Genomic DNA, 25773 nt, shown 5'->3' with positions numbered 1-25773 from the left:
ATGTATCTGGTGATTGTCAGTTCAAGCATGAATTACTCATCCACAATGTCGATGCTTGCAGAAAAAATCATGATAAAAGGCACATTTTACCCAACCGTTCATGCACACCGTACATTTCACCCGCACATACCAATTGACATGAAAACCGATCTTGTCAACTGTCAAATAGTATTCACATTATGTATTTTTGTACTTAACGCCGGTCCTTTGAGCAAATATACAATTTATTCAGCGAATTCATATTGAATTTCTTTTTTTATCTCTGTTGTGTAACAATATTTTGAATCAAAAAAATGTGGACCCCAAAAATAGCACTGCATGGTCCAATCGAATAGGTCTTGTAACCATATTCATTCACGTCAGTGGGAGCTTGGGATGCAACAGTGAACGGTCTACAAAAACCGTCAGAACGGAACAAGTGTTGGGTTGATGGCATGGTGGAGATGGTGCTAGGATAGCATGGATAAGAAATAGCATATATTGCTGAATCAGATGGTAATTATTTCGAAGAGTATAAAGAGATAGCGAGAGTTAGAGAGAGATAGGAAAATCAAGGTTTCCGAGATGTGGTTGATGGGAATAAAATTGTAATAGACTATCAAAGAATGATGCAGCAACCACTGTTGCTTTTTTCTTCTGGTCGATTCAACTGATGCAAAATCAAGGTAAGAATGCTGTTCACCGTGCTTTATGCATGTTGACTGCATCTCTACTTACTAGAGCGGCTCTTGTGGCCATCTCAAACACATTATCGATCCCTTCGCCGGTGAGGGCACTACATTCAAGATGATTGGTGGCACCAATATTCCTTGCCATTTCCTCTGCTTCACTGTGCTGTACATATCGCGCTTCACCTGTATGTTTGGAACGCGCTCTTTCGACGTGTTCTTCCGCCAACGGATCCTGAGTACCGTCGCGTAAATCTTTCTTGCAACCGATCAGTAGTACAGGAGCCTTTGGGCATTCTTTATTCACTTCCTCGATCCACTAACGACAGCTTGAGCACATAAAGGACAAATTTTTTTGGTGGTTGTTGCACCGAGGATGCAGTGTATGACATACCTTGGCCGCGACGTTTTCCAAGCTGTCGGGACTGTCCATGGCGTAAGCAATAAGGATCACATCGGCTTTTACGTAAGAGTGGGGTCGGATACGCTAACAGCATCGATAAGCAACGTGTTCATCCTTTTTCTTTTATAATTTTTCTTTTCACGTCTGTCGGATAATGTGACGATGGTATTTTTTTTTTTGTACCTCGTATTCTTCCTGTCCTCTAAAAACAAGATACAGTAATAACAAATGAGTGACTTGTTACTCGCTTTTTTTTGGTGGTGGGGGGGGGGAAGAATAGCTGCTTCGGTCTTACGCAGTATCCCATAAAGCCAACTGGATCGCTTTTCCGTCAATGACGATATCTTTAACGTGATTTTCGAAAACAGTGGGGAACTTTTTTTTTTTTTTAAATGCATACAACTTTTTTGTCAGCGTATGTATTCTTTCGGCGATACTGCTAGGCGAATAAAAATTTGACTTACATATTCCTAAAAAAGAAAAAAAAGAAGGTCAGGGTACTGATTAGATGGCAAGATTGGACTTTTGGCAATGGCAAGAAAGGTCATTTGACGAATCAAGTACAAACTCTTGGAAAGTAGCCTTGTGTAAAGACGCTTAATAGTGAAGTTTTGCCGCAGTTGCCATCGCCGACAATCACGAGTTTTCGTCGAATAAAGTCAGTCTGTATGGCCATGGTGCCTAATGGTGAGAAATAGAAAGAAGAAAAAAAACCAAGGCATTTTCAGGTCGTGCAATCGTACTTTTTTAACTCGACTTTTTGCGACTGCGCCTTTACTACATTTTGAATAAATCGTGTAACGGTTCATTACGTTTCTTGAAACCACGGAAACAGAAAAAAATGGGACTCAGGCACGCACGTATACAGCCTTTTGCTTCTATCACAACCACCACCCACTCATCCGCGATTTCATTTGACGCTCTAATCAAATCGCCCAATAGGATATTTTGCCAATCATGACACGTTGTCGGGTTTCATGCTTAAAATAAAGTTGCTCTCGCACCGGATTTTCGCTTCCAAGACAACCATTTTAGACGTCTCAGCGTCACACAATGTGTATACAGTGCATAATTGTGGAAAGAATGGATTATATGATTTTTAGACAGTTTGCGATTAACAAATGTTAATAAAGCGTAAAGAAATGACACTTAGGTACAAAGTAAAGGAGAAAAAAATAACTAGTGATGATAGAGAGGAAATGCGGGTTAAAAGTTTTTAGGATGAATGGCCTCTTAGTAAGCCTTGTCTAATGCTTGCTGCAAGTCTTGCACAAGGTCTTCCACGTTCTCAATACCAACGGAGAAACGAACCAAGGTGTCAGTGATACCCAAAGCAGCACGATCCTCGGCACTGACGGCGGCGTGAGTCATCACAGCAGGCACTTCCACCAAAGATTCCACACCACCCAGAGATTCAGCCAAAGTAATGTGTTGCAAGTTTCCGAGCATTTTGTTCACGTTATCCAAAGTACCCTTGACGCGGAAAGAAATCATACCGCCAAAACCACGTTGCTGACGCTTCGCAAGTTCGTGCTCAGGATGGGAAGGCAAACCAGGATAGATCACTTCTTCAACGTGTTCATTCTTTTGCAAGAATTCAGCAATAGCCTTGGCATTCTGTTCGTGACGCTGCATACGGATTTCCAGTGTCATCAAACCACGACGAGCCAAGAAGGAATCGAAAGCCGAGGGAACGGCACCCATGGAGTTTTGCATAAAGGTCAACTTTTCGTACAAAGCCTTATCGTTGGTCACGGCAACACCCATCACAACATCGGAGTGACCGTTGATGTACTTGGTGACGGAGTGCACGACGATATCAGCACCCAAAGCCAAAGGATTCTGGAAATAGGGACTCATGAAAGTGTTGTCGACCACCAAGATGGCGCCGTTTTGGTGAGCATACTCGGCCACAGCACGGATATCGATGATACGGAGAGTAGGGTTGGTAGGCGACTCCAACCAGACAAGCTTGGTGTTGGGCTTGAACTTGTCCTTGATGTTGGCAGCATTGGACAAGTTAACAAAGGTAGCATCCACACCGTTGTGCACAGCGACCTTGGTGAAATAACGGTAAGTACCGCCATAAACATCGTTGACAGAAATCAAATGACCACCGCTGTGGAGCGTGTTGATGATAGTAGCAGTAACGGAAGAGCCCGAGGCGAAAGCCACACCATACTTGCCACCTTCCAGAGCAGCCACAGCAGTTTCAAAGTTTTCACGCGTAGGATTGCCTGAACGAGAGTACTCGTAGCCCTAAACGATCCAACATCCCAAAAAAAAAAGAAAGAAAAAAAAAGCCGATTAGCGCGTGAAAATTTTTAGCCAATAGCAGGCATCATTGGCTTACAGTGTGGACACCCGCTGCGGATTGCTTAAAGGTGGTGGACAAAGACACAGGAGGAATGACAGCACCAGTAATGGGATCGGGATTCTGGCCAGCGTGAATAGCGCGGGTACCAAAGCCAGTAGTTTGAGAATCGGAAGGAGACATATCGATGTAGGTGAGAGTGAATGGAACAAAGAAACAAGTAAACGGCGACAACAAGGTTCAAATAGGTCTTCGTTTTTCCACCTTTTGGCACTAAAATCACCGTCACAAATTTCCCACGAACCAATGCGCATTTGCCCACAGCACGCAATGAGGAAGGTGTCGCAAGGAACTCCGACTCCCCTCCACAAGCCACCGTACAAACAAAAACCGCCATTTTTGCTTTTGATTTGACAGGTGCAACGCCAGTTGGTACGGATTGTGTTTTGTTTACCCGCTTACGACTACCAACAGTGCATGTATAAACATCGTCACGCGCGCATTGAAAGAATTTGGTACTTTTTTTTTTTACGTAAAAAGCAAAAAAGTAAACAAAATAAAATAAACTGTAGTGAAACATCCTATTATTTTTGGTTCTCAGAACGACAAACATCGTTTACTAGTTTCTTCGTAGATGATAGTGCTCACCTTTCTGCTTTTGTGTCCTTCTCAAAATAATGTAACGGCAACGATTGCAATGCAAATAGTATGGCCTTCAAAAATTAGTAAAGCGTTCAAGGGATTACTAGATGGCTGAGTCGCGGCCAAGCTGAAAGCGTCGGTTGGCCGAATGTCGGACCGACATCAAAATCGCAATTGCACATATGAAAGACATCATGGCCAGCATCGATTAAACCTTGAGTTTAACCTTCATCACCTTCTATTTTTGTCTGGCATTATTATCCTATAGCAAGATGATGGTCGAGAACCTTCGGCAACTCTTCCAACCTCCCGTTCAGGCCTGTTTGCCGATCTAGGAGTCATGTGATACAAACGGATTATAGTTGTTGTTGCACGACCAGATTTTTGAGACACGCGATCACAGCAAACGGCAGTATAGAATGAGATGTTCGATCACTTGAATGACTGTGGATAATCACTGGACGAGCTGTCGATCGATGTATAGAGAGCGCCCTACGTACTGTACATACCTCCCAGACATAGCTATCGCCATTCTCAGCACTGCATCACATATAATAGGTTTTTCTTTTTTATTTCTGTGAATCAGCAGAGAACCAAAACAAACGAAGTCTTGATTAGTCAGCTTCTGCTTTCAACCTGGTAAATTCGCAGCCGATCGTGGAGATTCGTTGCAGTCGGTAGTTATCATTTTGAAATGGTGAATTAATTCCCAATCTTATCACAAAAAAGAAGCATATATATTATATTTGTAATAATTTATACAATATGCAGATTTATAATTTACAAATCGAATTTCTCTCGATCATTATTCACCTGTTTTGTCGGTAATTGGTGATTCCATTATGAATGTTTGTATTGTCGTCGCCTGAAACGATAATATCAGACCAGCACAAATCTGTGCTGGACAAGGAAGACGTTTTGTTGTAATACCAGCTTCCAATGCGGATATCATGCAGTGAAGTTACAGAGGAGCGTCACATCATTATCCCATATGTCTATATTTCACGAGAATTTTGCCACCAGCCCCGTGCTATGCATGAGACTACGATGTCGCATTTATCCTGCCTTGGTGTAACGGCATTGCAAACTTTCTGATCTCGGCTTGTTTCTAACGGGATCGCATTAGTTGGCTCAAAAGTAGCACCGATTTCTTGAGCTTGTTTAAAAAATACGTAAGATAATAGACAAAACCCTTCAAATGCGTGAGTACGACTCCCGGAAAGCCAGACATAATTGACTCATGCTTGATCACTCTCTCTGCTTCGCAGTTCTCTCCATACATTCACGTAACTCTAAGATGGCTCCTGCTAACTTTTGCAAATTCTTATAGAGTGGTTTTGCGATGGCTTTGCTGAAGCCTGCCAAGAACTGTCAGAAAGTAAAATGCTGAAGAGGAGCATATAATAAGTGCCTATTTTCTCTTTTACCAACTGATAAAGGGGGAAGTGATCTCTGGAAGACCATGCGAAGACATCAAAAAGTCTCATTGAAATCGGTCTTTGAGAAAATTATACTGCATTTATGGAACTTACACCAGCACAGCATCATAACAAATTGTTACATTAAGTAAATGCAAACAAGGCTCATTCGCTCATGCCACACTATTGCTCTGTGTACAGTTATGAAGTGATACCGATTTCGGCAGCAAATGAATTCACACCCATTAAATCTTATGACTGAGATATTTAGAATGGCTGCTGTTGCTACCGGTATACCGAATTGAGGCCGTGCATTTGATTGAGACTTCCGTGATCGGTTAAATTCGATCCAGCTTAATATCGAAAGTGTCACGTACTATAATCTGTTTTTGGGCTCTCGCATGGTTACAGTGACCGCAGCGTTAATGGATATTCCGATCATTGCATTGCTTGTCGATTGCTCTTATTGGCAAGGCGTTTTTTGTCTTTCCGACTTTTCATTTGCCTCATTTCCAATTTTCAAAGTGACGACCTGTGACATGCTTGAAACTTTAAAGAGTACCATTTAAGAGGAAAATCCTGTTACATAAGAAGTTTATGCAACTGGATCTTGGCATCACGAACTGAGTATGCCAAACAGAGTTTATCGGCGACTGAACCTTGAATTGACTATTGCAAAACTGCATAACGATTGTCACCAGGACAGGCGTCTGTTTCAAGGCTTGTTCTCGGCATTATTCACAGGGTCGTATAGTCAAAGTATGCAGAATAAACTAATATGCGGCAGATTGGTATTGCCGGGCCTACCAAGCAACCCACGCTTATTCCACAGGGATTCACAGAAAACTCAGAAATACCGTCATACAATAGACAGTGCGCTAGACCGCATTTGGGGAAAAGTCCTGTCATCTGCTTTCTCTAAATACAGTTTCATCGGTTAAGCTACGCACGTCAATGGCCACACCTATGTGATAAAAAGGTATATATGGTTCACAGGAGAAGTCTAGACAGCTAAAAAAAACTTCCACAACGGTGAAATCGATTATGTAATTTTGATTCCCACAAATAATTCCAACCCTATCGTGCGTTGTTCAAGTCCGCAGTCGACTGTATTACTGATTCTCCTACATATAAAGCGACCGCTTAGTTTTGCCATCGCACAGACTTTAGTTCCTTCATTGAACCTCCTTCTCATGACCACTACTGACAATTGTAATCCCCTAACGGTTGCCATCATCGGGAGCGGGTATTTACGATGCGTCCAGTAAAGTCTTGCCATACACGGACATTGATGAAAGTGTTGGACTTAGATTCAGTGGCATTTGTGCTGCCATTCAACTCAAGGAACAGTTGGGCATCACGGCCCACGTCTTTGAAGCGTCGCAAGATATAGGAGGAACTTGGCACCATAATACATACCCAGGATGTGCCTGTGATGTGGCCAGCCATCTTTATTCATTTAGTTTCGCCAAAAATCCATGTAAGTTTCCGAGAAATCAAGAATATCTGTAAACAACCGAGGAATCGGTTCCTAATTGACAATCCAGCATGGAGTCAGCGATACAGTCCGCAACCGGAAATCTATGAATATCTCCGCCGTGTCGCCAACAAATACCACATTTATGAGCAAACCAAATTAAACACCGAAGTCGTCAAAGCCGAATGGGTGGACGAGCGTCAGCAATGGAAACTGGAATTTCGTGAGCGAGGTTCGACCGAAACGCATACGGCCTATTTCAACCTAGTGTAAGAACATAGCGTATGAGAACCGACATTGAATGACAAAAAAAAAGCGCCAACCAAAAAATCGCATGATAGATTTGCAGGTCTTGGACCCTTACGAGTTCCCCATGTACCTGAAATTTTCAAACAATTCGAAGGCATCAAGGTCCACACAGGCTTTTGGGACAAAAATATCGATTTCACCAACAAACGGGTGGCTGTTATTGGCAGTGGTTCCAGGTAAGCGGATAAACCTCTTTCGTTTTTTGACAAGCAGTGGAGCCCTAGTTTGACTGACGTTGCGTGTGCCTAGTGCTATTCAGGCGATTCCCAAGCTTGCAGAGATTGCTTCGGAAGTGCATTGTTTCCAACGAACGCCTGCATGGGTGCTCGCTCGGAAACAATATCATTACTCGGAAATCGTCAAAAAGTTATTTTTTTGGCTCCCTTGGCTCATGACGATTTATCGTTTCGTGCTTTTTTTACGAAATGAGCTCAAATATATGCTTGGATTCGGTTATCATAATTCATGGACCTATCGTGTGCATCAGCGTCAGACAATCAAGCAGATGACGAAGCGATTGGAAGCCCAGGGACGACCCGATCTCGTACCAAAGCTGATACCTGATTATCCTGTGGGATGTAAGCGTATCACGCTTTCGGAAGACTACTTGGAAGCCGTATCACAGTCGCATGTCACAGTGAATCGAAGCGCCATTACCAAAGTTGAGGGACGTACTATTACGACAGCAGATGGAAAGGAAACAGAAATCGATATTTTATGCCTGGCGACTGGTTTCAATGTTCAAGGTTTCCTTGGTAACTTGCAAGGTAAGTGACCACTTGATTACTTTGACGTGAATCGGTTCGTTATCTAAAACTAATCTTGCTGTGCGTCAAGTGTTTGGTCGTAATTCACAATCCCTCAACAAGCTTTGGGATGAAAATTATCCCGATACCTTTAAATCGGTCACTATTCACGGATTCCCCAACTTTTTCATGCTATTGGGCCCTGCTGCGGCGCTGGGCCACAGTTCAGTCGTTTCTATGGTGGAGTGGTAAGCACGAACTTTGAACTCGTTTTTTTTTTACGGTAACTGGATGATTGATTGAATGTTTCACAGTCAAGTCAACTTTGCGCTGGACCGTATAAAGCGTATGCAAAGCAAGAATTTGGCTGCCATTGAGCCAAAGATAGAAGCCCAGAATGAATTCGTGGCAACTTTGAAGAAGGATCTCAAACCAACCGTGTGGAATAGCGGTTGTCGATCATGGTATATGAACAAGGATGGCGAGGTAAGTGATGAATAAGTGATCATGGATCCATTTATAACCTGTCAATTTGGAGTCTAGGTGTTCTCGCTTTGGTCTAGCACAGTTACAAAGTTCTGGTGGACGTTACGTAATACGGACTCTTCAGATTTCATCGAATATAAACGACCCTAAGATGATCATCACACGGTTAATTCTAGCACCTGACAGCCATATAGCGAAATTTCTCAACCCATTTGTAGCAACTTTTTCAATAAAGCAAATGATAATGAAACAGGCAGTTCAATGTAACCGCATGCGTTGTCATTCGGTAACTTACAGGGTTGCACCGTGTCACAGCGGTGGTGTCTTTGTGCTTGTGCTTGTGAAACCAGTTTAAATCCTTTTTTTGCAGAAAGCCACACTCCGTTTTTCGAAAGATGGATGTATTGTCCCGAATTTCGGGTTAACAACGAGAAGAACAGTAAAGTTGTCAGCTTCATCAGTATTTCTTATTTATTTGTTCTTTGGAGGCTGAAGGTGGGTGCTTTAAGCCACCAAAGATGAGTTGTCGAAGCAGCCAAGGTACGGGTCCCTGATCCCTGATCGTACGCCACTAGGAAAATGCTGCCAATCCAGAATAAGCATAGTATACCCATTTATAGTTTGCAAAAATGAGCCTGCTTTGTTTCGGGAATACAGTACATTTATCTTGCTTTGACTGATCTGCACCCAGTGAGAACACGGGCAGAACGGATATGGGCAAGCCACATATTCCAAAAATAGCAATTTCCATTTCTAGATCGAACAGAGAAAAAAGATCTTCCGTCTTTTTTGCCACGGCAACTTACTGCAATATTGGGCCTTTTTTTTTGTTTCAGTGAAACCGTGATTTTGCTATGGATTATGCAAATGATGCATAAATTAATTATACATATAGTCTTTTTTTCCTCTGCTGCTTTTTATTTTTCATATCATCCGGTATGGATGACGCTCTTGTAAAAGGCGCACTTTGTCAAAGTAGGCCAATTAACCAAAATAAAGAAAAAGGAAATTCGAACATTCAAGGCACAAATAGCCCACGGTGCGTTCTTTTTAATACCAGCACCTTATCACACGGGAGACTTCTCATATTCTTTTGGAAAATATTCAACTTCCGCCAAGAATGAGGGTGAATAAAGCTGGCATCAGGTTGACATGGTGACTCCATATTGTATCGGTGCCCAGCTACTCGCCTACAGTAACACTTTGTTAAGCTTTTGTGGATAGTTTGAACACCAAAAAAAAGCGAATCAAAGCGGGTATTTTTCTGTTTTCATGATTATCGTATTCTATTTATGAGCAATGGCAATGTGACGAGTGCTGAATGGCAAACAAAGCTGCTCGTGAATAGCCAAGAAAAGTACGGTTGAGCATACTAAACTGATCAACAGGAACGGTCCAATAGCACGCTTTTTGTATATCATGCACAAGTAAAACCAATATTATATGACCGACGAAACGTCTGATTTTTTGAACTTATAGTTCAACCAAAACTTGAGTATGGGTGCAAGCGGATGTATGATTCATATTAAGTTGTGATTGTTCAAGGTTCAGCGGCAGAAAAGCTTATAGAAAAAGGGGACAGCCGGTGCGCCATGTTGAAAAAAACAAAGTGGGTAAAGGGCAATGACGTAAAGGCATTGAACTTCCGCTTTCTGATTTTTTTTTTTTGTGTTTTTTTGTGCTTTTTCGAAGCCCTCTGCTATTAACCTGCTTTCCCTTTGTGAAATCTCAACCATTTGCTTGCTTCTATTCATTTTCGGATCCCACGCCTCCGACCTGCCCTGCAGGATTCTTCAGGTTCCGCTTTAGAAAATGGACTTGACACAGAACAACGAAACTCTCGCTCCTCCCATTGAACTCGGAGTGAGTCGACCCACCGTCACCATACCCATGAAGCCCATACCATCCTCATCGAGTCCATCCTACGCCGTCGCGCCATCTTCTTCGACAATGCACGCCATTCAAAACATTTACACTACGACGTTCTCTCTTGTAGGCACCGAGTTTCTTCAACGTTTGGTCCAGGAGCTCGCTCGGTGGATAAAAGTGCCCACTGTTCTACTTTTGCAACTCATAACGTTGGATGAATACAAGGACTCTTCGCTTGAAGAAGAGTTTAAGCTGGTCTCTGAACAGGGGATCGCTCACCACACCAACAAATACCCTCTCCATTCACCAACTGGTCTAAGTGTCTCCGAATCTTGTTATGATACTGACCAGTCTCAACGTTTCATGTCGGACGGTTACTCGAATTCATCGGCCCTCAGCAACCAGCTGTTCCTCACTCGAGCGTCCTATGCGACATCAGATACAGAAACACTGTAAGTAGTCTTCTCTTAAACCCACTGCAAGGGGAGCACACGATTCTCTTTTCTGGATTCTGATCAACTGCTTTTTTTTTTCGTCCTTATTTTTCTTTCTATTTTCATCCATATTGTTCGGAATAGTCAACCGTGCACGGCGATTCCCCTTTCATTACTACAGGACGGACCACATATCAAAACGCTTATCGATGGTTCCTGTTGTATCACCGAACATGCCATGCAGTCGTGCTCTGTCTACGGTACATATCACGGGTTTGCCGGTGTACGATTGGAAATTCCTTCCGAAGATGGATCTAGCGAGACCTTGGGCGTCTTGTGCGTCATGAACGATCATCCGATGAGTGAAGAGGATCTTCGGACCACCTTCAATCTTTTCGATGCACTGAAAGAACGATGTGCTCGAGAATTGGAACGAATACGGGAAGCCGAACGACTGATTCAAGCCAAAAATGCCGCTACGTTGGATGCTGAAAATAAGATCAAGTTCTTGGCCGATATGAGTCACGAAATAAGGTGCGTCTTTATCGGTTGACCATGCTATCGTGGAAACAGATCCCTCATATTTTTTATCCCATAGAACCCCCATGAACGCTGTCATTGCCCTGACCGATCTGTTACTACAGGAACGAAGCACCTTGAACGAAGAACAAGCCGAGCATCTAGAAGTTATCCAGACGAGTGGACATCATCTTTTAACTGTAATAATCTCTCTCTTTAGCTCGTTTTATGCATAATGCGTGTGTTTTGTTTTACCGCGGTTATTGATCGGATATTCATCTATTAGATTATCAACGATATTCTTGACATTTCAAAACTGAATCATAACCCGAATTTCAAGCTGGAAAGTCGGCGATTCAGTTTACGGAAATGTGTTAAAGGTACGTTTGCAAAACATTAATAGTTTTCCAAAGGAAAAAAAAGAATACTTACCTTATTCAATTTTCATCTTAAAAAAAAGATACGCTCAATATGGCACGGCATCAAGCTTCCATGAGTCAACAGAACAAAATTGTTTACGTTACAGAATGTCCGATGGATATTAGTGACAGTATGCCATTGCCCCAAGTCATAGCTCATCTCGAGAAAACTGGCGTTTTGTGTCCCTCGCAAATACAGCACAAGGGTAAAACCCTTCTTCCCCTGATATGGAAAATTGATAACGATATACCCGACTATCTCATGGGTGACACAATGCGTTTGACTCAAATTATGCTTAATCTATGCTCTAATGCGGTCAAGGTAAGAAAAAAAAAAAGAACCAACCATCAAGAGAAGCTACTTGATCAATGCCAGTGATTATCTTTGGTTGGAAACTAATAAATTGGTTGAATAGTTTACAAAACATGGTGGCATTCGCATTCGCATTAAACGATACGTACCTACGCCAGCTCAATCCAGTTCACAGCAACCTACGAGGATGACCTTCAAGCAGCGTTACGATGCTAAAATAGAAACTATTTGGACGCAGGCGATGCGAGGGAAAAAGAAAGGAGGGGACGCTGGCGCTGGCGCGAGCGATGACGAGGAAAATGCCCAAGCAGAAAAAGCCATTCTCGAAATTTCCGTCACAGACACAGGCATCGGCATTCCCGCCGATCGGTTACCCAAGCTGTTCAAGTCGTTTTCGCAAATCGATATTTCCACCGCACGTCGTTACGGAGGTACAGGGCTGGGCCTTGCTATTTCTAGTACACTTGTCAATCATATGGGCGGAGGATTATGGGTGGAATCAGAAGAAGGCGTCGGATCTCGATTTGCCTTGACTCTGCCCATGACGATCGCTTCAAGACCGCCGATGGAAAGTCGCACTAATACGGACACCAGTGGAGGTAACTGTATCACCTCTCCCCCTTCTCCCAGTTCCACCGCTTCTGATGGTAGCAGCAGCGTCCATTCCAATCTCGGCGATCGTATGAACGATAACATGTTGTCGTTTCACTCCACCACCTCGTCCACCGCCCCTCCATCTCACTTGTCAAGCTACTTCCCTCCCATGATGAGCTCCTCACTCGTTAACAATAGCGGTCATACACGTGCCAAAATTCAGCAATCGCAATTACCTTATTCGTGTCTTTCCGCGCGGCAGCAACAGCAACAGCAACCGTCTCCGCCGTCAGTGACCTCGCCTGCTTCGCCCCAGATGCCTCAACAGTTTTCTCCACCATCGGAACCCGGAACACGCAGTACTCTGTCATTACAGGCTTTTGGTAACAGTAGAGAACATGCCTGGGGATCCCAAAGTCAATTGTCGATACCGAGTATAGCTCCCACTACGCCTTTGCCGGTGACTCATTCATCGCATGGTTACGCCAGTGACAAGAAAATGGGCATGCGGCCCCCAGCAAGTGCACCCGATTCACAATTAAACTCCACTAAAATGAATACGGATTTGTTGTCTTTACCGTCCATGCCACGGTCGGGCCGTATCGTGACCACCAAGTATAATCATCATCGCAAACCAGCAAGTAAGGAAGAAAATCTCGCTAAACTGTATCCGATCAAAATCATGTTGGCCGAAGACAATGTTTGTAAGTACTATGGGATCAATACAAAGAAGAAGAGGAAGGAGTGGAGCAATGCAGCGTCAAGAGTAGCCATCAAACATGCAATACCAGATATGAGAAAAGTGAGTGTGTGTCTAATGATGATTGTATTGTGTAGTGAACCAAAAGATCGCCATCAGCATCTTGAAACGACTCGGTTACCAAGACGTTACCTTGGCTAATAACGGAAGAGAGGTCCTAGAGTTAATGCGAAAAACAAAATTCGACTTGATTTTTGTAAGTGTATAACTTAAACGTAGGGAGAGTATTCTCTTTCTAAACCTGGGTGTGTTGGTGTTGATTAGATGGATTTATATATGCCGGAGATGGATGGTTTGGAAGCTACGCGTGTAATCGTCTCGGAGCGAAAGAAAATTACATGTTCACCACAACATACTTCGGGACCAGCCGAAGAAAGTCCACTCCTGAATGCTGCCGAGGTGTATATCATTGCTTTGACAGCGTCGGCTTCGAGACAAGACCGCCAAATTTGCATTGACGCCGGAATGAACGATTTCATCAGCAAACCGTTTACTATGTTGGAGATGAAGTCATCGCTAAAGAACTGTGTGTCAAAACGGAAAAAACGTAGAAAACAGCAAAGCAAGGATCACAAAGATATGCTGGAAGATGATCCAATGGTGGGTGTGGAAGAAACGCGGCCAAACGATGAAAGTAACGCCGACAGTCCGATCAGTAATCTCGGGTCGCCGTCCAGCTCAAACAGCATTAATGACAGATGACCCAAAAAACCAAGGAGGTAGTCTTGTCGCGGAGCGGTCTTGCTATAATAATTTTTGTTATTAGTCTATTTCTTTTTTTCTCTCATTTGTTTTGCTTTTATTTTCTTTCTACTATCGTTTTATATCTTGCGTTCCTTGCGTCTATTGCGTGAATTTTATTTTTACTCCTTCGTATTTCGATTTCTCGACCAGCATCCGTATTTTGTAGATTGCTATCTGGCAAGTATGTATTGTAAATTGTTCTTAACATGGAAATTTGATCTCTTTGAATCCCTTGTTTGTTGCACTTATCCATGCCACAGGATCAGCTTGGATGAAAAATAACTACCAAACTTGCAGATTAAAATTGTAATGTGCAGTACTCAAATTTTCGAGTCATATCACTCTTCCGTGGAGTGTTGGTAGGCAGTTTTCCTTTGTTTATTTGAGCATAAGCTACTTTGATGGGTGACCGCACATGGCAAAAGCTAAGTCGATCGGTTCAAGTATGTGCAATGACATGAAATGCCAAGAGTGTATTCTCTAGTTGTGTTCTCAGGAAATGATAGGCTATCATGCTTAAAAGAAGATGCTTTCGCTTGATAAGAATGTAGTTCGTAAAGAAAAGTAAACCATTACTAGAAGCACATACTTTGCTCGAACAATACAGACGTGAGAATACTTTTTCGCAGCACCAAGGTCCTATGTTAATCCAAGTGTCTACGTTCATTGATGGACATATTATACAAAATCAACGACCCTCGGTGCCAATCTCTGCCGGAATGTTACGATCGACCAACTTGCATATTTTTTCGGTAAAGACTTTAAAAAAGAGAGTCTATCAAGCACAGTATAATTTGCTGGCATATAATGTCTATCGATTTCTCATATGACTGTACTTACCGCGCATTGCATAAGCTTTTAAATGCAGCAAAACTCCATGCATGTCAAAAATTGCGAGCCTTCAACAAATATTTGCGCGCCGGTGAAAGGTGACACCCAATTTTCCGGGTTTTCAGCTGAAGAAAAACGGCATAATGATGCAGCTTTTACATCGTTTGGTGTACAATGAACTGTATTCAAAAGTAGCACAAAATGTATAGGCGTACAGTCAACTGGCTAACTCCATTTGAAGAAAAAAAGATGATCATTTCCAAGTGCGTGGTAAACATGGTAACAAACGCCGTCAATGGTAGCTTAGCTGCAAGTTGTGCTTGCTAAACGATTGGAATTTTAAAATTTAAACTTGGTTGAAATGTGAATCAAACAGCGGAAAGGTAGCGATGGCATCATCCCATTCGTCTCAGCTCATCACCTTTATTTCGAAGATTTTCCCTATTATCCGCCATTTAAGCTTTTTCATTGGCTTCCGTGCAGTGACTCGCTCCATGGATGTTTAATATCAATATATCTCTGTCACCTAGTCATTAAATTCTTTTCAAAGAAACAAGGTACTTCTCTTTATGGCTTTCCTCGGAAGACGACGGTTTTAATTGTTACCTCATGTGGTCCAAGTCGATTGTTTCCCCGCTTTTTTTTTGGCACTACCTTTTTTTTCGCCATTTTGGGACAACTCACGAGGGGTCACATTTGCGCGATTTGATTGGCGAATCGGTGATCTAAACAAAAGATTACAAAAAGGAAAAAAAAAGCGCACGGCGTCTTCATTTTCTTGGCCTTGCAAACTTTCTCGACTTTTTTTTTTAATTATCCATTCTACCTATTTTATGAAGGATCGAATACAAAAATGAAGTTTGCGAAGCAAATTCAAACCGCTGCTTCCGATCTTCCCGAAGACTGGCGACCTCATTTAATCCAATACAAAACGTTGAAGAAATCGATTCGTTCCGTGGTAGACGAGCTCGAATCAAGGGGGTTAACTTCCCACTTGTTGACAATACAAAACGACAAGAATCCCATCGACGAAAGAATTCAATTGGCATACACTTTTGATGGTACGTTGCCTGAGGAATAAACGAATTGTATGTAGCCAATAAACTGAACCTTTCGTAGGAGACGACAAGGATCCTCATCCCGTTATCAAAGTGACCATCAAAGATCCTCAGTCAATTTGCACAGCGCGTCAATCGATTGCGTATCTCGAGCACATTTTGGAGGACATGAGTGTCCACCAAGATGAGACCAGTCAACCGCTACTATTCACGATCGAACTTGTGAAAGATTCTGAGTTTTTCCAGCTGCTGCTAGACGAGCTGCAACATGTCGCTCACTTGCATGATGTGGAACAACGGCGATTCACGGAAAATGTGAATGACTTGGAACAACGTTTAACCTTGGCAGTAAGGCACTTTAGTAACCTTGTTACAATGGCTTTCAATGGTTAATGAAACCACGGATCTCTAGGCATCGCCGTACAAAAAGGATTTGTATGTGTGGCGAGAGATTTTCCAGCTGTATATGGAAGCCTCCATTTTTGAAACCAACCATGGATGTCACGTTATATCGTATGAAAAGAGCAAAGAACGGTTCCAATGGTTAGGACAAGAGCTTATTCGACAGAAATTGGTATGCAGAGTTTCGAAAAATCTCGCCATACTAGAGTCACCCTGACTGAGATGCTTTGCTCCGACTTTTTTTTTTTCTAGACGAAAAAGCTTTCCTCAAAACAATCTCGCCTTGCATTGGCCCAATTTATGGCGCTTAATGCAAAACTGGTCGATTTCAAGTACTTTCAATCGTTGAACCAGATGGCCATGACGAAAATATTGAAGAAGCATGATAAGCGGAGCGGTCTTTGGTAAGGCAAAAAAAAAAAAAAAAATTTTTTTAGGGGGAGATTCCACTTTTGGATAAATGCATTTGAGTTAATTTTTGGTGAAAATTTTACCGTTTTCAGTGCCAAGTCAGAATTTCCTTATCTCGCCAAAGTCAATGCTTTGTTTGTGCGAGGGATCGTGCTGTCGCTCTATAACGGAATCCAATCGAAAATCATCACCATTGTACCACAACCGGATGATTATGGGTGCCCCGTTTGTCTAGGTAAAGTGCATAATGAAATGCTTTTTTTAACATCCGGCGACGATCATATTGACGCCATTTGCATCATGTAGCCATTGCTTGGCGACCGATTCGGCTTGTATGCGGGCATGTATTCTGCGTCCGATGTCTCATCAAGGCCCACCGGAAACGGTTGTTGAACTGCCCTATCTGTCGACAGGAACATGCAGTAGGCAACGCCGACGCAAACAACCTCGATCAAAGCTTGCAGAATTTCATGCTTCTCTACTTTCCTCGGGAAATCAAGGAAAAACGACGAGAAAATGAACGTGAGCACATGACTTTGCATATCTCACCCGGCATCCATGTTACATCTACACGCCCCGTTCGGCAATCCACTCAAGTGAATGATTGTCATCATCGTAATTGTACCCTTATGTAATATATACCCCGCTTCCCATCCTATTTCCATTATTTATTTATTTTTTTCCCATACGCATAATATAAATATCGTATCAATCGAGTTAGTACTAAAGAAACTACTTTTTCGTTTTCTTCCAATGAGAATATTCTTATGCAAATATGCGGTGCATCATATGACCCGCGCCATTGATGATGAATTTTGCATGTTTATCATGCAATGTGGCCTTGCATTTGAAACGATGGTTATGCACCCAAGAAGTCAAAACTCTCTGATTTTGGATTACATTGTATAATGTATTTCCGAAGCACTTTCATAATTACGCAGAGTGTAATTTTTTTGACTTGGGATACAGACACTCGGTCAAATGTCACTTGGCAATCACACCGTTTGTCATTAGTATTATACAGTGACAATTGACAATGATGGAGAATGGTCGACAAGAACAGTTGACATAGTATCACCAGGTACTTGGTTTGGCCTTTTCAACAAATTGATAATGATTTAGACAAAAGCCAATACCAGACAATACGCAAGTGAAGCAGGCAAGGAAGAAAAAAAAAAAACTCTTGTCAGGAGAGGTGAGTGTGAGAGCGAGCCAGAGATTTCTTGGATTGACGGACTTTTAAAGTGTGACAGGTGGCGCTCCGGATTGGAAGGCCCAATCGCCTCACCGAACCGGGAAATCTAAAGGCATCGACTGGGCACACATTCAGAAGGTTCCTTCTCTGCAAACACCATGGGTAATGCATCCATCCACATCGCAATACGACATCAATCCATCCTTTGCTAACTAATGGATAACAGGTATCAGCCGTGATTCTCGCCACAAGCGCAGCGCTACCGGTGCTAGACGTGATCAGTACAGAAAGAAGAGAAAGTAAGCCTTCTCAACCCACCATTTTTTTTATCTCATCAATGGGGACCATGGAAGAGGATCAAAAAGAGAAGCTACGATTTGAGGAAGCATTTCAGCGTCCAAAAGATCGTTGAGAATAGTATTCAAAGCTGGGATACCATGAGAACCAATAGACAATCCAGAGATTGACATTTTTTGTTTTCCTGTATTATAGGTTCGAGTTGGGTCGTCAACCCGCCAGCACCAAGGTTGGTAGCAAGCGTATTCACTTGGTCCGCGTCCGCGGTGGTAACTACAAGAAGCGTGCTCTTCGTCTTGAAGCCGGTAACTTCTCGTGGGGTTCCGAAGGCGTTTCTCGCAAGACCCGTGTCTTGACCGTTGTCTACAACGCCTCCAACAACGAATTGGTCCGTACCAACACTCTCGTCAAGGGTGCCATCATCCAGATCGATGCCACTCCTTTCCGTCAGTGGTACGAATCTCACTACGCTCTTCCCCTCGGTAAGAAGAAGGCCAAGACCACTGTAAGTAAATCGTCCATTTCACTTTTTGCGAGCGTCATTTGCCGTGGGGATACGACTTTGGTGCTCATTTTGTTGTTACTCTTGTAGGAAACTGAGACCAAGGAAGAGAAGAAGTCCAACAGCGTCCAAAAGAAGCTCCAGGCTCGTCAGACCAAGGCTGCCGTTGATCCTCTTTTGGATGATCAGTTCGCTGCTGGTCGTCTCTATGCCATCATTGCTTCCCGTCCTGGTCAATCTGGCCGTTGCGACGGTTATATCCTTGAAGGCAAGGAGCTTGAATTCTACATCAAGAAGATCAAGGTAAAATAATTTTTTTGGGTGCATCTGTATGTTCTGATTAACTGACTTGATTATTTCTTCTTCTTCTTAGTCTAAGAAGCAGCACTAAGCTGTTCGGCATGAGATATAATTATTTTTCTTGTCATGTCTTTTGCACACCATGAAAGTCACTTTCAAATAAAATCAATTTGCTGCGTATATTCTTTTATCATACATGCTATTGTTCTTGTGATTGCCAACCTAAAAGCATAACTGAGATTACGAGAACAGTAAATACAACACTGTCAAATGAGGGTCAACCATGCGTGAGGGAAAGAGTCGTAACGCCCGTACGGGTGATATTTAAACTCCGCATCCGGACCGTCCGAAGGGCGCTTGTTGGGTGGGCAGAAAGGGAATAGGGGAATCCCTAATTTATCAATCAGCAGCCATTGAAGGAAGGTGTTCTCCCTCTTTTTGCTTCGATATCGTCACGACAATGGTATGTAGGCCTTCAATGTCGATTAGATTTAGGACGGATCGCTGTATACGGATGAGCCAACGATGAACGATGGATGCATGGGTCGATCCAATGGATGACTTTTTTTCATCGGCAACACTTATACACCTTCAAGCTAATGCGATCACGCATTCCACCTGCCATTTGTACATTACCGCTTTCGTTTTCACACGACACAATGCTTCACAGCAGTATGCGCTTCTTTCGGGTGTATGCTTCACCTTCAATGCTTCGAAAAATGGCTCGCCTATCTTCCAATTATCAACTTTACCTGCTGTCGTGGATAAGGCATTCTCTCATCTGTGTATTTGGCATCCGACCTGAATCTCGACATTCTAATCGCTTGGTTGCTTGCGTGATCACAGTAGAAATAACGTGCCTTGTTTTTCTCCTTTTCGTTGTTGTAGAGCGCCGTAGATCAGAAGACCAAGGCTAACCCCATGCGTAGCCTTCACATCGAGAAGCTTGTGCTCAACATCTCGGTCGGTGAGTCTGGTGACAGACTTACTCGTGCTGCCAAGGTGCTCGAACAATTGACTGGTCAAACTCCCGTCTACTCCAAGGCTCGTTATACCGTCCGTACCTTTGGTATCCGTCGTAACGAAAAGATCGCTGTCCACGTTACCGTCCGTGGTGCCAAGGCTGAAGAAATCTTGGAACGTGGTTTGAAGGTCAAGGAATACGAATTGCGCGCTCGCAACTTCTCCGAGACCGGTAACTTTGGTTTCGGTATTGACGAACACATCGATTTGGGTATCAAGTACGATCCCTCCATCGGTATCTACGGTATGGATTACTATGTTGTCATGGGTCGTCCCGGTAACCGTGTCGCTCGCCGTAAGCATTGCAAGACCACCGTCGGTCCTCACCACCGTATCAAGAAGGAAGAATCCATGGAATGGTTCAAGTCTCGCGTAAGTGATCATAGAGTGGTTTATTGGTTGAGCGACTTCATAACTAATTTGTTTCTTCATATGTTCATAGTTCGACGGTATCGTTTTGAACAAATAAGTCAATGGAGCTGACGTTCCTTGTTTCTCACATACGCCATCTGCATTGAGCACACAATAAATTATCTTTATTGGATGATGAAGAAAAATAGACTATAGCAAAAGGATAAGTCTTGGATAGATAAGAGGTAGAGATGCAGATAGAGAAAGGAAAAGGGGAAAGGGTCTGGTTACCCTCCATGGAATCGCGAATGTGAAATGGTGAGCTGCTCTTGAACAAGAGAAAGATGAAGGGATCGCTTGAAAACGGAAATGCTGGTGTATTCACGTGTAATAATGACTGTCGACGTATATGAGGTCGAATGAGTGTTGGGCGTATTGCTTGACATTGGATTGACTGATCGGAACTAAATGGGTGCTGCGGCTGTTTTCCAGACACTTCGATCCATGGGACAATGTTCTCCCTTGGTTGATTTACGGAACCAGTTCATGAGGCAATGCAAGTGGAATACGTGTGTACATTCGCCCCAAATGAGAGGACAATCATCACCAGGCATGGTGCAATCAGGACAACAACCATCAAATTCAACTTGACAAATACCACACACATCGGCCTTTTCGACATCCCACGCCCAATACGCAGCCATGGTCCACGATTTAACCTTAATTTTCATGAAGGTGAAAGGTTGTGAATCAGCGTTGGGATGGGAACTTTTGATTACAATTCAAGTGAAAATAAAAAGGTTTCATTTCAGGAACTGTGACGGGTTTCTAACGATAATTTACAATTTTTACATTGGACTTTCATGGTTATAACGCCTAACATTGAACCGCTGAGATAATACTACGTAAGACATCATGATCAAAAGGTCTTTGAACACTTTGGAATCAGCAAGTTCTCTAAAGGTATCCTTGTAGTTCTTGACCGTGCTCCAGTTGGCCCATCCTAGCTGGTTGATATTTTCTTCTGTCAATAATCTGTCCATCAAGTTGATAATAGGCAAGTCTTTGCCCTTGGAAGGTGGCGCTACGTAAGGATGCTTGGTACGCTTGTAGATTTCGTCAGTAATAAAGGGTTGTACGGCTTCTTTGAGGATCCATTTTTCGTTCAGAGTGCCGTCTTCGGAGGCACGGATTTTGACCGATCTATGATTTTATCACACAATTAGTCCATCATGTGTTTCCATGATTAGATCAGAGTAGTCAATACGTACGGAGGCAAACTATTCACATATTCACACAGAGGATGGTCCATGAACGGGGTTCTCGCTTCAATGGAATGGGCCATTTCACAACGGTCACCGAGAATATTGCATAGGAAATTGCCCAAAAATGTTCTGCTTTCAAGGTACTATCGATAAAGTAATTTAGCATTGACTGGCCATGACTGTAAAATGTGTAATTCCTTTTCTTTTCACTTACCAATGCAGTGTGAAGGGGATGCCACTTGGTTTTTGCCTTGTGGCGGGCGACGCCACTCACCGCTTCGGCAATAGCCAAACCGGGAATCACTTCTCCGTGCTTGCTGCGAACTTCATCCGTATACATTTCTGAAGGTATCGAAAGGAGATCTTGCATTAGGACATGGCAGCTGACATTGTTAACCATTTGCCGGGCGACGTTATTCTTTGTAGAAGCATCGGTTGCTGTAGGGATGATAGTCGAGCCATCGGCCTTTTTAGTTTGGCTAATTTCTTCAAAAAGTTTATGGCGGATATCGTCTGGCAAGGTTCCAAATCCATCTGGAGAAGTAAGGTCGGCTTCACGGAGATAGTCGGTGTGAAACAAAGAGTAACCCGCAAAGTGCTCATCTGATCCTTCACCCGTCATGACGACCTACACAATCAATCAAACATGATCAGTGATTTGAATATAACCTATCGCTTTTTTTTTCAATATTACCTTGAAGCCTTGATCACGAACATATTTGGACAAGAGGAACTTGCCCACACCATTAAGGTTGAATTGCGGTTGTTCAACGTGCCAAATGGATTCTTCGAATGAGCTTAAAAGATCTTCTTCTGTGACGGCAAGTTTATGGAACTTTGCATTGCAGAATTCGGCGGTACGTTCGGCGATATCACCTTCATCGTAATGGTCATCACCACTTACAAATGAAATAGAGAATGCATCAATGCGTGCATTTGGATCTTTCTCCCGCAAAAGGTGGGTAGCAATACCAGCAACACATGCACTGTCGATACCACCGCTCAAGTACACACCAAGAGGCACATCAGCTCGCAACCGCTGTCTAACAGCGTCCACCAATCGCTCGCGCACTCCTTGCACCATTTCATCAACAGAGCGGGTTTCCTTGAGTGTTTTATCTGGGTAATCGGCATCCCAGTATTGACGTACTTCCAACGAACCTGAGGCTGTAGCACGAAGATAATGGGCGGGTGGAAGCTAGGGTAGGGGGGGGGGGCAGAGCATACCGTCAGTACTCTTTGTTGCACTTTGATGATATTCCTTAAAGTATCTTTACCTTGTATACATCCTTGAAGCAAGTTCTGTAATCAAAAGTGGCACCGTCGTGCAAGATACTGTCGACATCCCATTCCGGTTCCCAACCCATAGGCAAAAAAGCCTTGACTTCACTTGCCACCAAAAGAGTACCGTTGCGAACAGTGTAATACACGGGCTTGATACCAAATCGATCTCTGGCTACAATAAGCTGGCTTCGCTTGGAATCCCACAGACAGATCGCAAATTCACCGCGAAGGTACTCCAAAAAGGATATGCCTTCTTCCTCGTATAAATGCAGCGCAATTTCGCTATCACTGCGGGTTTTGAATTCATGACCTCGAGACTTCAGTTCGTCCATAATGCGTTCAAAATCGTAAAGTTCACTGTTCAATCACAGGTACATCTTATCAGTTTTGCGTCTGAAAAAAACATGCAACTGATAAATCGCTCTATTTACCCATTCACCACCATATGAAGATCGCCTTGCTTGCTGCTCAGAGGCTGGTGGCCACCTTCCAAATCGATGATAGAAAGACGTGCATGTCCCAAACCTTGCAATTGGGTTTTAGTTAGTGATATTCTTGCTGGTTCACTACCAAGCCTACTTACCACAGCGACCACAGGGAGAGATATACTGTCCTTGGGAATCCGGTCCGCGATGGTGCAGGTTTTTCAATGATCCGTCGAGATCAAATTTGGGGAACTTGCCATCTCGGTAGTTGGCGTCAAAGTGAAAGTAAGCAGAGAAACCACACATTCAGGTCTAAAAGTAGGCGGATAATAAACGGTTGACGAGATTATCAATGGTACTTTTTCGACTCTTCCCATCCATTGTATCCACCTTTATATTGTTCAGGTTCCATTTTTTACTGATACCAAATATGGAAAATCTGACATCAGAAGTAGCGCACATTGGCAGGCGGAACAAAGCGATTTTGCGTATGTTGCAGCATATTACTGTTGCAGGAACAAACTACTTCCGTCATCCAGCTGCACTATAAGAAGATGCAACCTTTATCAGCAGCTTTAAATCATCTGATATATGTAATTTAATGACTTGAATTCCCAAAAAAATAGCCACTTGGTGATAGTTTTTGTGCCTTGGGATGCCGAATTGACCTGACACAATCACAGGTTAAAAAAAAATTCCGCCGCAAAAACCAGTTTTGCCGGAAATCAGAGTCGATCTGTTTCTTTTAAATAAGCCAAATTGATGATCGTGGATTTAATCTTTATTGCAATAAACCGTGGGTCTCTGAAATGTTGGGGCCGTCGCATATTGTAGAAAAAAAACAGTATCAAGTATGCTCCTTCCATATGCATGTAGAAAATAGCCCTGGTTTGTGAAAATAACAATTCAATGCGCCGCACCAGCGTCATTTGGTTATTGTACAGCCAATTACACATATTCATGCAAAGTGCTAATGGAAATACTGTTTATGGCTTCGAGAACAACGTTCGTGGTAAAAGGGTGTTCCCAGAGTGGGTAAATATTGCCCCGCTGTTGCCTAATTTGGCTACCTTCAGAGACAGGAAATTGCCAAAGCAATTTTTTTTATTTTCAACAGATATCATGCAAGACATGAGTAAGCATCAATTTGAACCTTTAGAATAGCAGTTTGTGAATGTATTCTTCCATCCTATTGTTCCTAGGGCGCAGTAAGCATCGATCATTCGATGTCAGTGATCGAAAATGGATCTTTTATGGAACTTTTAATTACAAATTCCGATCCAGATGGATTGGCTGGTATAATGTCTTGAGTGTGAGGAGCCAATCTTTTCTTCGCATACAGTAATGGCTGGGAATACAAGTCCCGCCCAACTTGAAAGCAACAAAGGAACTAAATTAGAATAATTACCGTTGAATACCTTCTAGTAAGGCGCGTCTGAGGTCACGAAATGGTGTGAACTTTTTCCCGTCCATGCTGACGGATAAACTTGCATTACATCTTAAATGTATGCATACTTCCAAACTTGCAGGAGCAGAGGCATTTTCGGGTCGGCACTGTATCATATTAGTAATGTTCCACCTCCCCCACGCCACTTTTTTCCAGCGGAAACAATGAGCATATTGCCAAGCTACTATAAACGCCACGACAACGACGGTATTTATCCATTGAATTGATTGGTAACTGAAATGTGCGGACAGGCTCATTCACAATGAACAAGGGCTATTGATGACTTGGCTGGCTGGCTGGCTGGCTTGATGTCTCGTTTACACTTGCTTACAAGGTAATTACTGGGCAATTGACCTGTGTGTTCCATTCTTAGTTTCAACAAAGGACAATATATATTGTTATCCATGATTGACAACATTCTACACGATTCAATACAGTATGCCAAGAGCCATACCAGATAAAAACGTGACAAAAGATGAAGAATTGCCTTGACACCTTTTTTCATGCCATATTTTTCATGTTTTGCCACTTTTCCATCTATTGCCATTTTTCCATCTTCCACCACTATTCACCTTTCACCGCTTTTCATATTTCGCCGCTTTCCATTTATCGCCACTTTTCCATCTGTCGTCGTCACACAAATTGGATTTTCGAGTGCATGCGGTGTTAGAGCTTTCTTGGTCGCTGCATAATTTTTTACTGGAGATGACCTCTATCCCAAATTACATCCCGGCAACTGTTACAAATTCGTCGCCGCAAATTTTTAAGCGAGTGTAATTTTTTCATACCTTTTCCTTCATTTGTGCCTTCTAACAATTGGTGAACGCCTTTCAAAAGCGCGTGCGGTGATGTGGAGACCAACATGGC

General features: G+C 42.9%; 9 protein-coding genes across 9 annotated transcripts; 5 read left to right on the top strand and 4 right to left on the bottom strand.

Moving 5' to 3' along the window:
* Window positions 1-251: 251 nt before the first annotated feature.
* BYT42DRAFT_565292 (small GTPase superfamily) lies at window positions 252-1779 on the bottom strand. The gene is made up of 7 exons (XM_051567855.1): window positions 1640-1779; window positions 1536-1541; window positions 1367-1446; window positions 1255-1273; window positions 1063-1155; window positions 718-987; window positions 252-649 (listed from the first exon to the last, which is right to left on the bottom strand). Exons 1-7 carry the CDS (start codon window positions 1745-1747, stop codon window positions 599-601), a joined length of 627 nt encoding a protein of 208 aa, XP_051424397.1. The 5' UTR covers window positions 1748-1779; the 3' UTR covers window positions 252-598.
* A 347-nt stretch (window positions 1780-2126) lies between these two features.
* BYT42DRAFT_565290 (Cys/Met metabolism PLP-dependent enzyme-domain-containing protein) lies at window positions 2127-3589 on the bottom strand. The gene is made up of 2 exons (XM_051567854.1): window positions 3425-3589; window positions 2127-3330 (listed from the first exon to the last, which is right to left on the bottom strand). The coding sequence occupies exons 1-2, from the start codon at window positions 3566-3568 to the stop codon at window positions 2305-2307; spliced, it is 1170 nt and encodes a 389-aa protein (XP_051424396.1). The 5' UTR covers window positions 3569-3589; the 3' UTR covers window positions 2127-2304.
* A 2758-nt stretch (window positions 3590-6347) lies between these two features.
* Window positions 6348-8719, top strand: BYT42DRAFT_565279 (putative flavin-binding monooxygenase). The gene is made up of 8 exons (XM_051567853.1): window positions 6348-6691; window positions 6756-6925; window positions 6993-7191; window positions 7264-7407; window positions 7481-7998; window positions 8069-8225; window positions 8292-8463; window positions 8521-8719. The coding sequence occupies exons 1-8, from the start codon at window positions 6639-6641 to the stop codon at window positions 8611-8613; spliced, it is 1506 nt and encodes a 501-aa protein (XP_051424395.1). The 5' UTR covers window positions 6348-6638; the 3' UTR covers window positions 8614-8719.
* A 1436-nt stretch (window positions 8720-10155) lies between these two features.
* On the top strand, window positions 10156-14439 carry BYT42DRAFT_530794 (uncharacterized protein). Its single transcript, XM_051565408.1, has 8 exons — window positions 10156-10784; window positions 10911-11300; window positions 11365-11485; window positions 11572-11665; window positions 11746-12026; window positions 12121-13315; window positions 13449-13567; window positions 13636-14439. The coding sequence occupies exons 1-8, from the start codon at window positions 10276-10278 to the stop codon at window positions 14071-14073; spliced, it is 3147 nt and encodes a 1048-aa protein (XP_051424394.1). The 5' UTR covers window positions 10156-10275; the 3' UTR covers window positions 14074-14439.
* Window positions 14440-15732: 1293 nt separating this feature from the next.
* On the top strand, window positions 15733-17534 carry BYT42DRAFT_513320 (SPX domain-containing protein). Its single transcript, XM_051565181.1, has 6 exons — window positions 15733-16007; window positions 16066-16352; window positions 16417-16578; window positions 16659-16810; window positions 16910-17052; window positions 17124-17534. The coding sequence occupies exons 1-6, from the start codon at window positions 15800-15802 to the stop codon at window positions 17450-17452; spliced, it is 1281 nt and encodes a 426-aa protein (XP_051424393.1). The 5' UTR covers window positions 15733-15799; the 3' UTR covers window positions 17453-17534.
* Window positions 17535-18170: 636 nt separating this feature from the next.
* On the top strand, window positions 18171-19123 carry BYT42DRAFT_565270 (40S ribosomal protein S8; the record flags this gene model as incomplete). The annotated part of the gene is made up of 4 exons (XM_051567852.1): window positions 18171-18174; window positions 18239-18311; window positions 18505-18814; window positions 18902-19123. The coding sequence occupies 4 exons, from the start codon at window positions 18171-18173 to the stop codon at window positions 19121-19123; spliced, it is 609 nt and encodes a 202-aa protein (XP_051424392.1).
* A 419-nt stretch (window positions 19124-19542) lies between these two features.
* BYT42DRAFT_513315 (60S ribosomal protein L11) lies at window positions 19543-20691 on the top strand. The gene is made up of 2 exons (XM_051565180.1): window positions 19543-20506; window positions 20577-20691. The coding sequence occupies exons 1-2, from the start codon at window positions 20033-20035 to the stop codon at window positions 20601-20603; spliced, it is 501 nt and encodes a 166-aa protein (XP_051424391.1). The 5' UTR covers window positions 19543-20032; the 3' UTR covers window positions 20604-20691.
* On the bottom strand, window positions 20642-21285 carry BYT42DRAFT_565264 (anaphase-promoting complex subunit 11). Its single transcript, XM_051567851.1, has one exon. It carries the CDS (start codon window positions 21214-21216, stop codon window positions 20950-20952), a length of 267 nt encoding a protein of 88 aa, XP_051424390.1. The 5' UTR covers window positions 21217-21285; the 3' UTR covers window positions 20642-20949.
* BYT42DRAFT_530779 (uncharacterized protein) lies at window positions 21286-23899 on the bottom strand. The gene is made up of 7 exons (XM_051565407.1): window positions 23618-23899; window positions 23466-23559; window positions 23028-23391; window positions 22445-22948; window positions 21965-22378; window positions 21757-21893; window positions 21286-21688 (listed from the first exon to the last, which is right to left on the bottom strand). Exons 1-7 carry the CDS (start codon window positions 23763-23765, stop codon window positions 21334-21336), a joined length of 2016 nt encoding a protein of 671 aa, XP_051424389.1. The 5' UTR covers window positions 23766-23899; the 3' UTR covers window positions 21286-21333.
* Window positions 23900-25773: the final 1874 nt, after the last annotated feature.

The sequence above is a fragment of the Radiomyces spectabilis genome (genome assembly GCF_025331425.1).
Source record: "Radiomyces spectabilis strain NRRL 2753 chromosome Unknown BYT42scaffold_5, whole genome shotgun sequence".
Lineage (NCBI taxonomy): Eukaryota > Fungi > Mucoromycota > Mucoromycetes > Mucorales > Radiomycetaceae > Radiomyces > Radiomyces spectabilis.
This window is presented reverse-complemented; position numbering and strand designations above follow the sequence as displayed.

Excerpts from the sequence above, each read along its gene's own strand:
- BYT42DRAFT_565279 (XM_051567853.1), top strand. The coding sequence starts at position 6,639 with ATGACCACTACTGACAATTGTAATCCCCTAACGGTTGCCATCATCGGG. Across the intron at positions 6,692-6,755 it reads GTTGCCATCATCGGGAGCGG|ATTCAGTGGCATTTGTGCTG; the intron begins GTATTTACGATG and ends TGTTGGACTTAG. Across the intron at positions 8,226-8,291 it reads GTCGTTTCTATGGTGGAGTG|TCAAGTCAACTTTGCGCTGG; the intron begins GTAAGCACGAAC and ends AATGTTTCACAG.
- BYT42DRAFT_565290 (XM_051567854.1), bottom strand. The coding sequence starts at position 3,568 with ATGTCTCCTTCCGATTCTCAAACTACTGGCTTTGGTACCCGCGCTATT. Across the intron at positions 3,331-3,424 it reads CCGCAGCGGGTGTCCACACT|GGCTACGAGTACTCTCGTTC; the intron begins GTAAGCCAATGA and ends TGGATCGTTTAG.
- BYT42DRAFT_565264 (XM_051567851.1), bottom strand. The coding sequence starts at position 21,216 with ATGAAAATTAAGGTTAAATCGTGGACCATGGCTGCGTATTGGGCGTGG.
- BYT42DRAFT_565292 (XM_051567855.1), bottom strand. The coding sequence starts at position 1,747 with ATGGCCATACAGACTGACTTTATTCGACGAAAACTCGTGATTGTCGGC. Across the intron at positions 988-1,062 it reads TGGAAAACGTCGCGGCCAAG|TGGATCGAGGAAGTGAATAA; the intron begins GTATGTCATACA and ends AGCTGTCGTTAG. Across the intron at positions 650-717 it reads TGGCCACAAGAGCCGCTCTA|TTGAATCGACCAGAAGAAAA; the intron begins GTAAGTAGAGAT and ends ATTTTGCATCAG.
- BYT42DRAFT_530779 (XM_051565407.1), bottom strand. The coding sequence starts at position 23,765 with ATGTGTGGTTTCTCTGCTTACTTTCACTTTGACGCCAACTACCGAGAT. Across the intron at positions 23,392-23,465 it reads CTTCATATGGTGGTGAATGG|TGAACTTTACGATTTTGAAC; the intron begins GTAAATAGAGCG and ends GTGATTGAACAG. Across the intron at positions 21,894-21,964 it reads ATCCCCTTCACACTGCATTG|TACCTTGAAAGCAGAACATT; the intron begins GTAAGTGAAAAG and ends CTTTATCGATAG.
- BYT42DRAFT_530794 (XM_051565408.1), top strand. The coding sequence starts at position 10,276 with ATGGACTTGACACAGAACAACGAAACTCTCGCTCCTCCCATTGAACTC. Across the intron at positions 12,027-12,120 it reads TATGCTCTAATGCGGTCAAG|TTTACAAAACATGGTGGCAT; the intron begins GTAAGAAAAAAA and ends TTGGTTGAATAG. Across the intron at positions 13,316-13,448 it reads GTTGGCCGAAGACAATGTTT|TGAACCAAAAGATCGCCATC; the intron begins GTAAGTACTATG and ends TGTATTGTGTAG.
- BYT42DRAFT_513315 (XM_051565180.1), top strand. The coding sequence starts at position 20,033 with ATGCGTAGCCTTCACATCGAGAAGCTTGTGCTCAACATCTCGGTCGGT. Across the intron at positions 20,507-20,576 it reads TGGAATGGTTCAAGTCTCGC|TTCGACGGTATCGTTTTGAA; the intron begins GTAAGTGATCAT and ends ATATGTTCATAG.
- BYT42DRAFT_513320 (XM_051565181.1), top strand. The coding sequence starts at position 15,800 with ATGAAGTTTGCGAAGCAAATTCAAACCGCTGCTTCCGATCTTCCCGAA. Across the intron at positions 16,353-16,416 it reads AACAACGTTTAACCTTGGCA|GCATCGCCGTACAAAAAGGA; the intron begins GTAAGGCACTTT and ends ACGGATCTCTAG. Across the intron at positions 16,811-16,909 it reads GATAAGCGGAGCGGTCTTTG|TGCCAAGTCAGAATTTCCTT; the intron begins GTAAGGCAAAAA and ends TACCGTTTTCAG.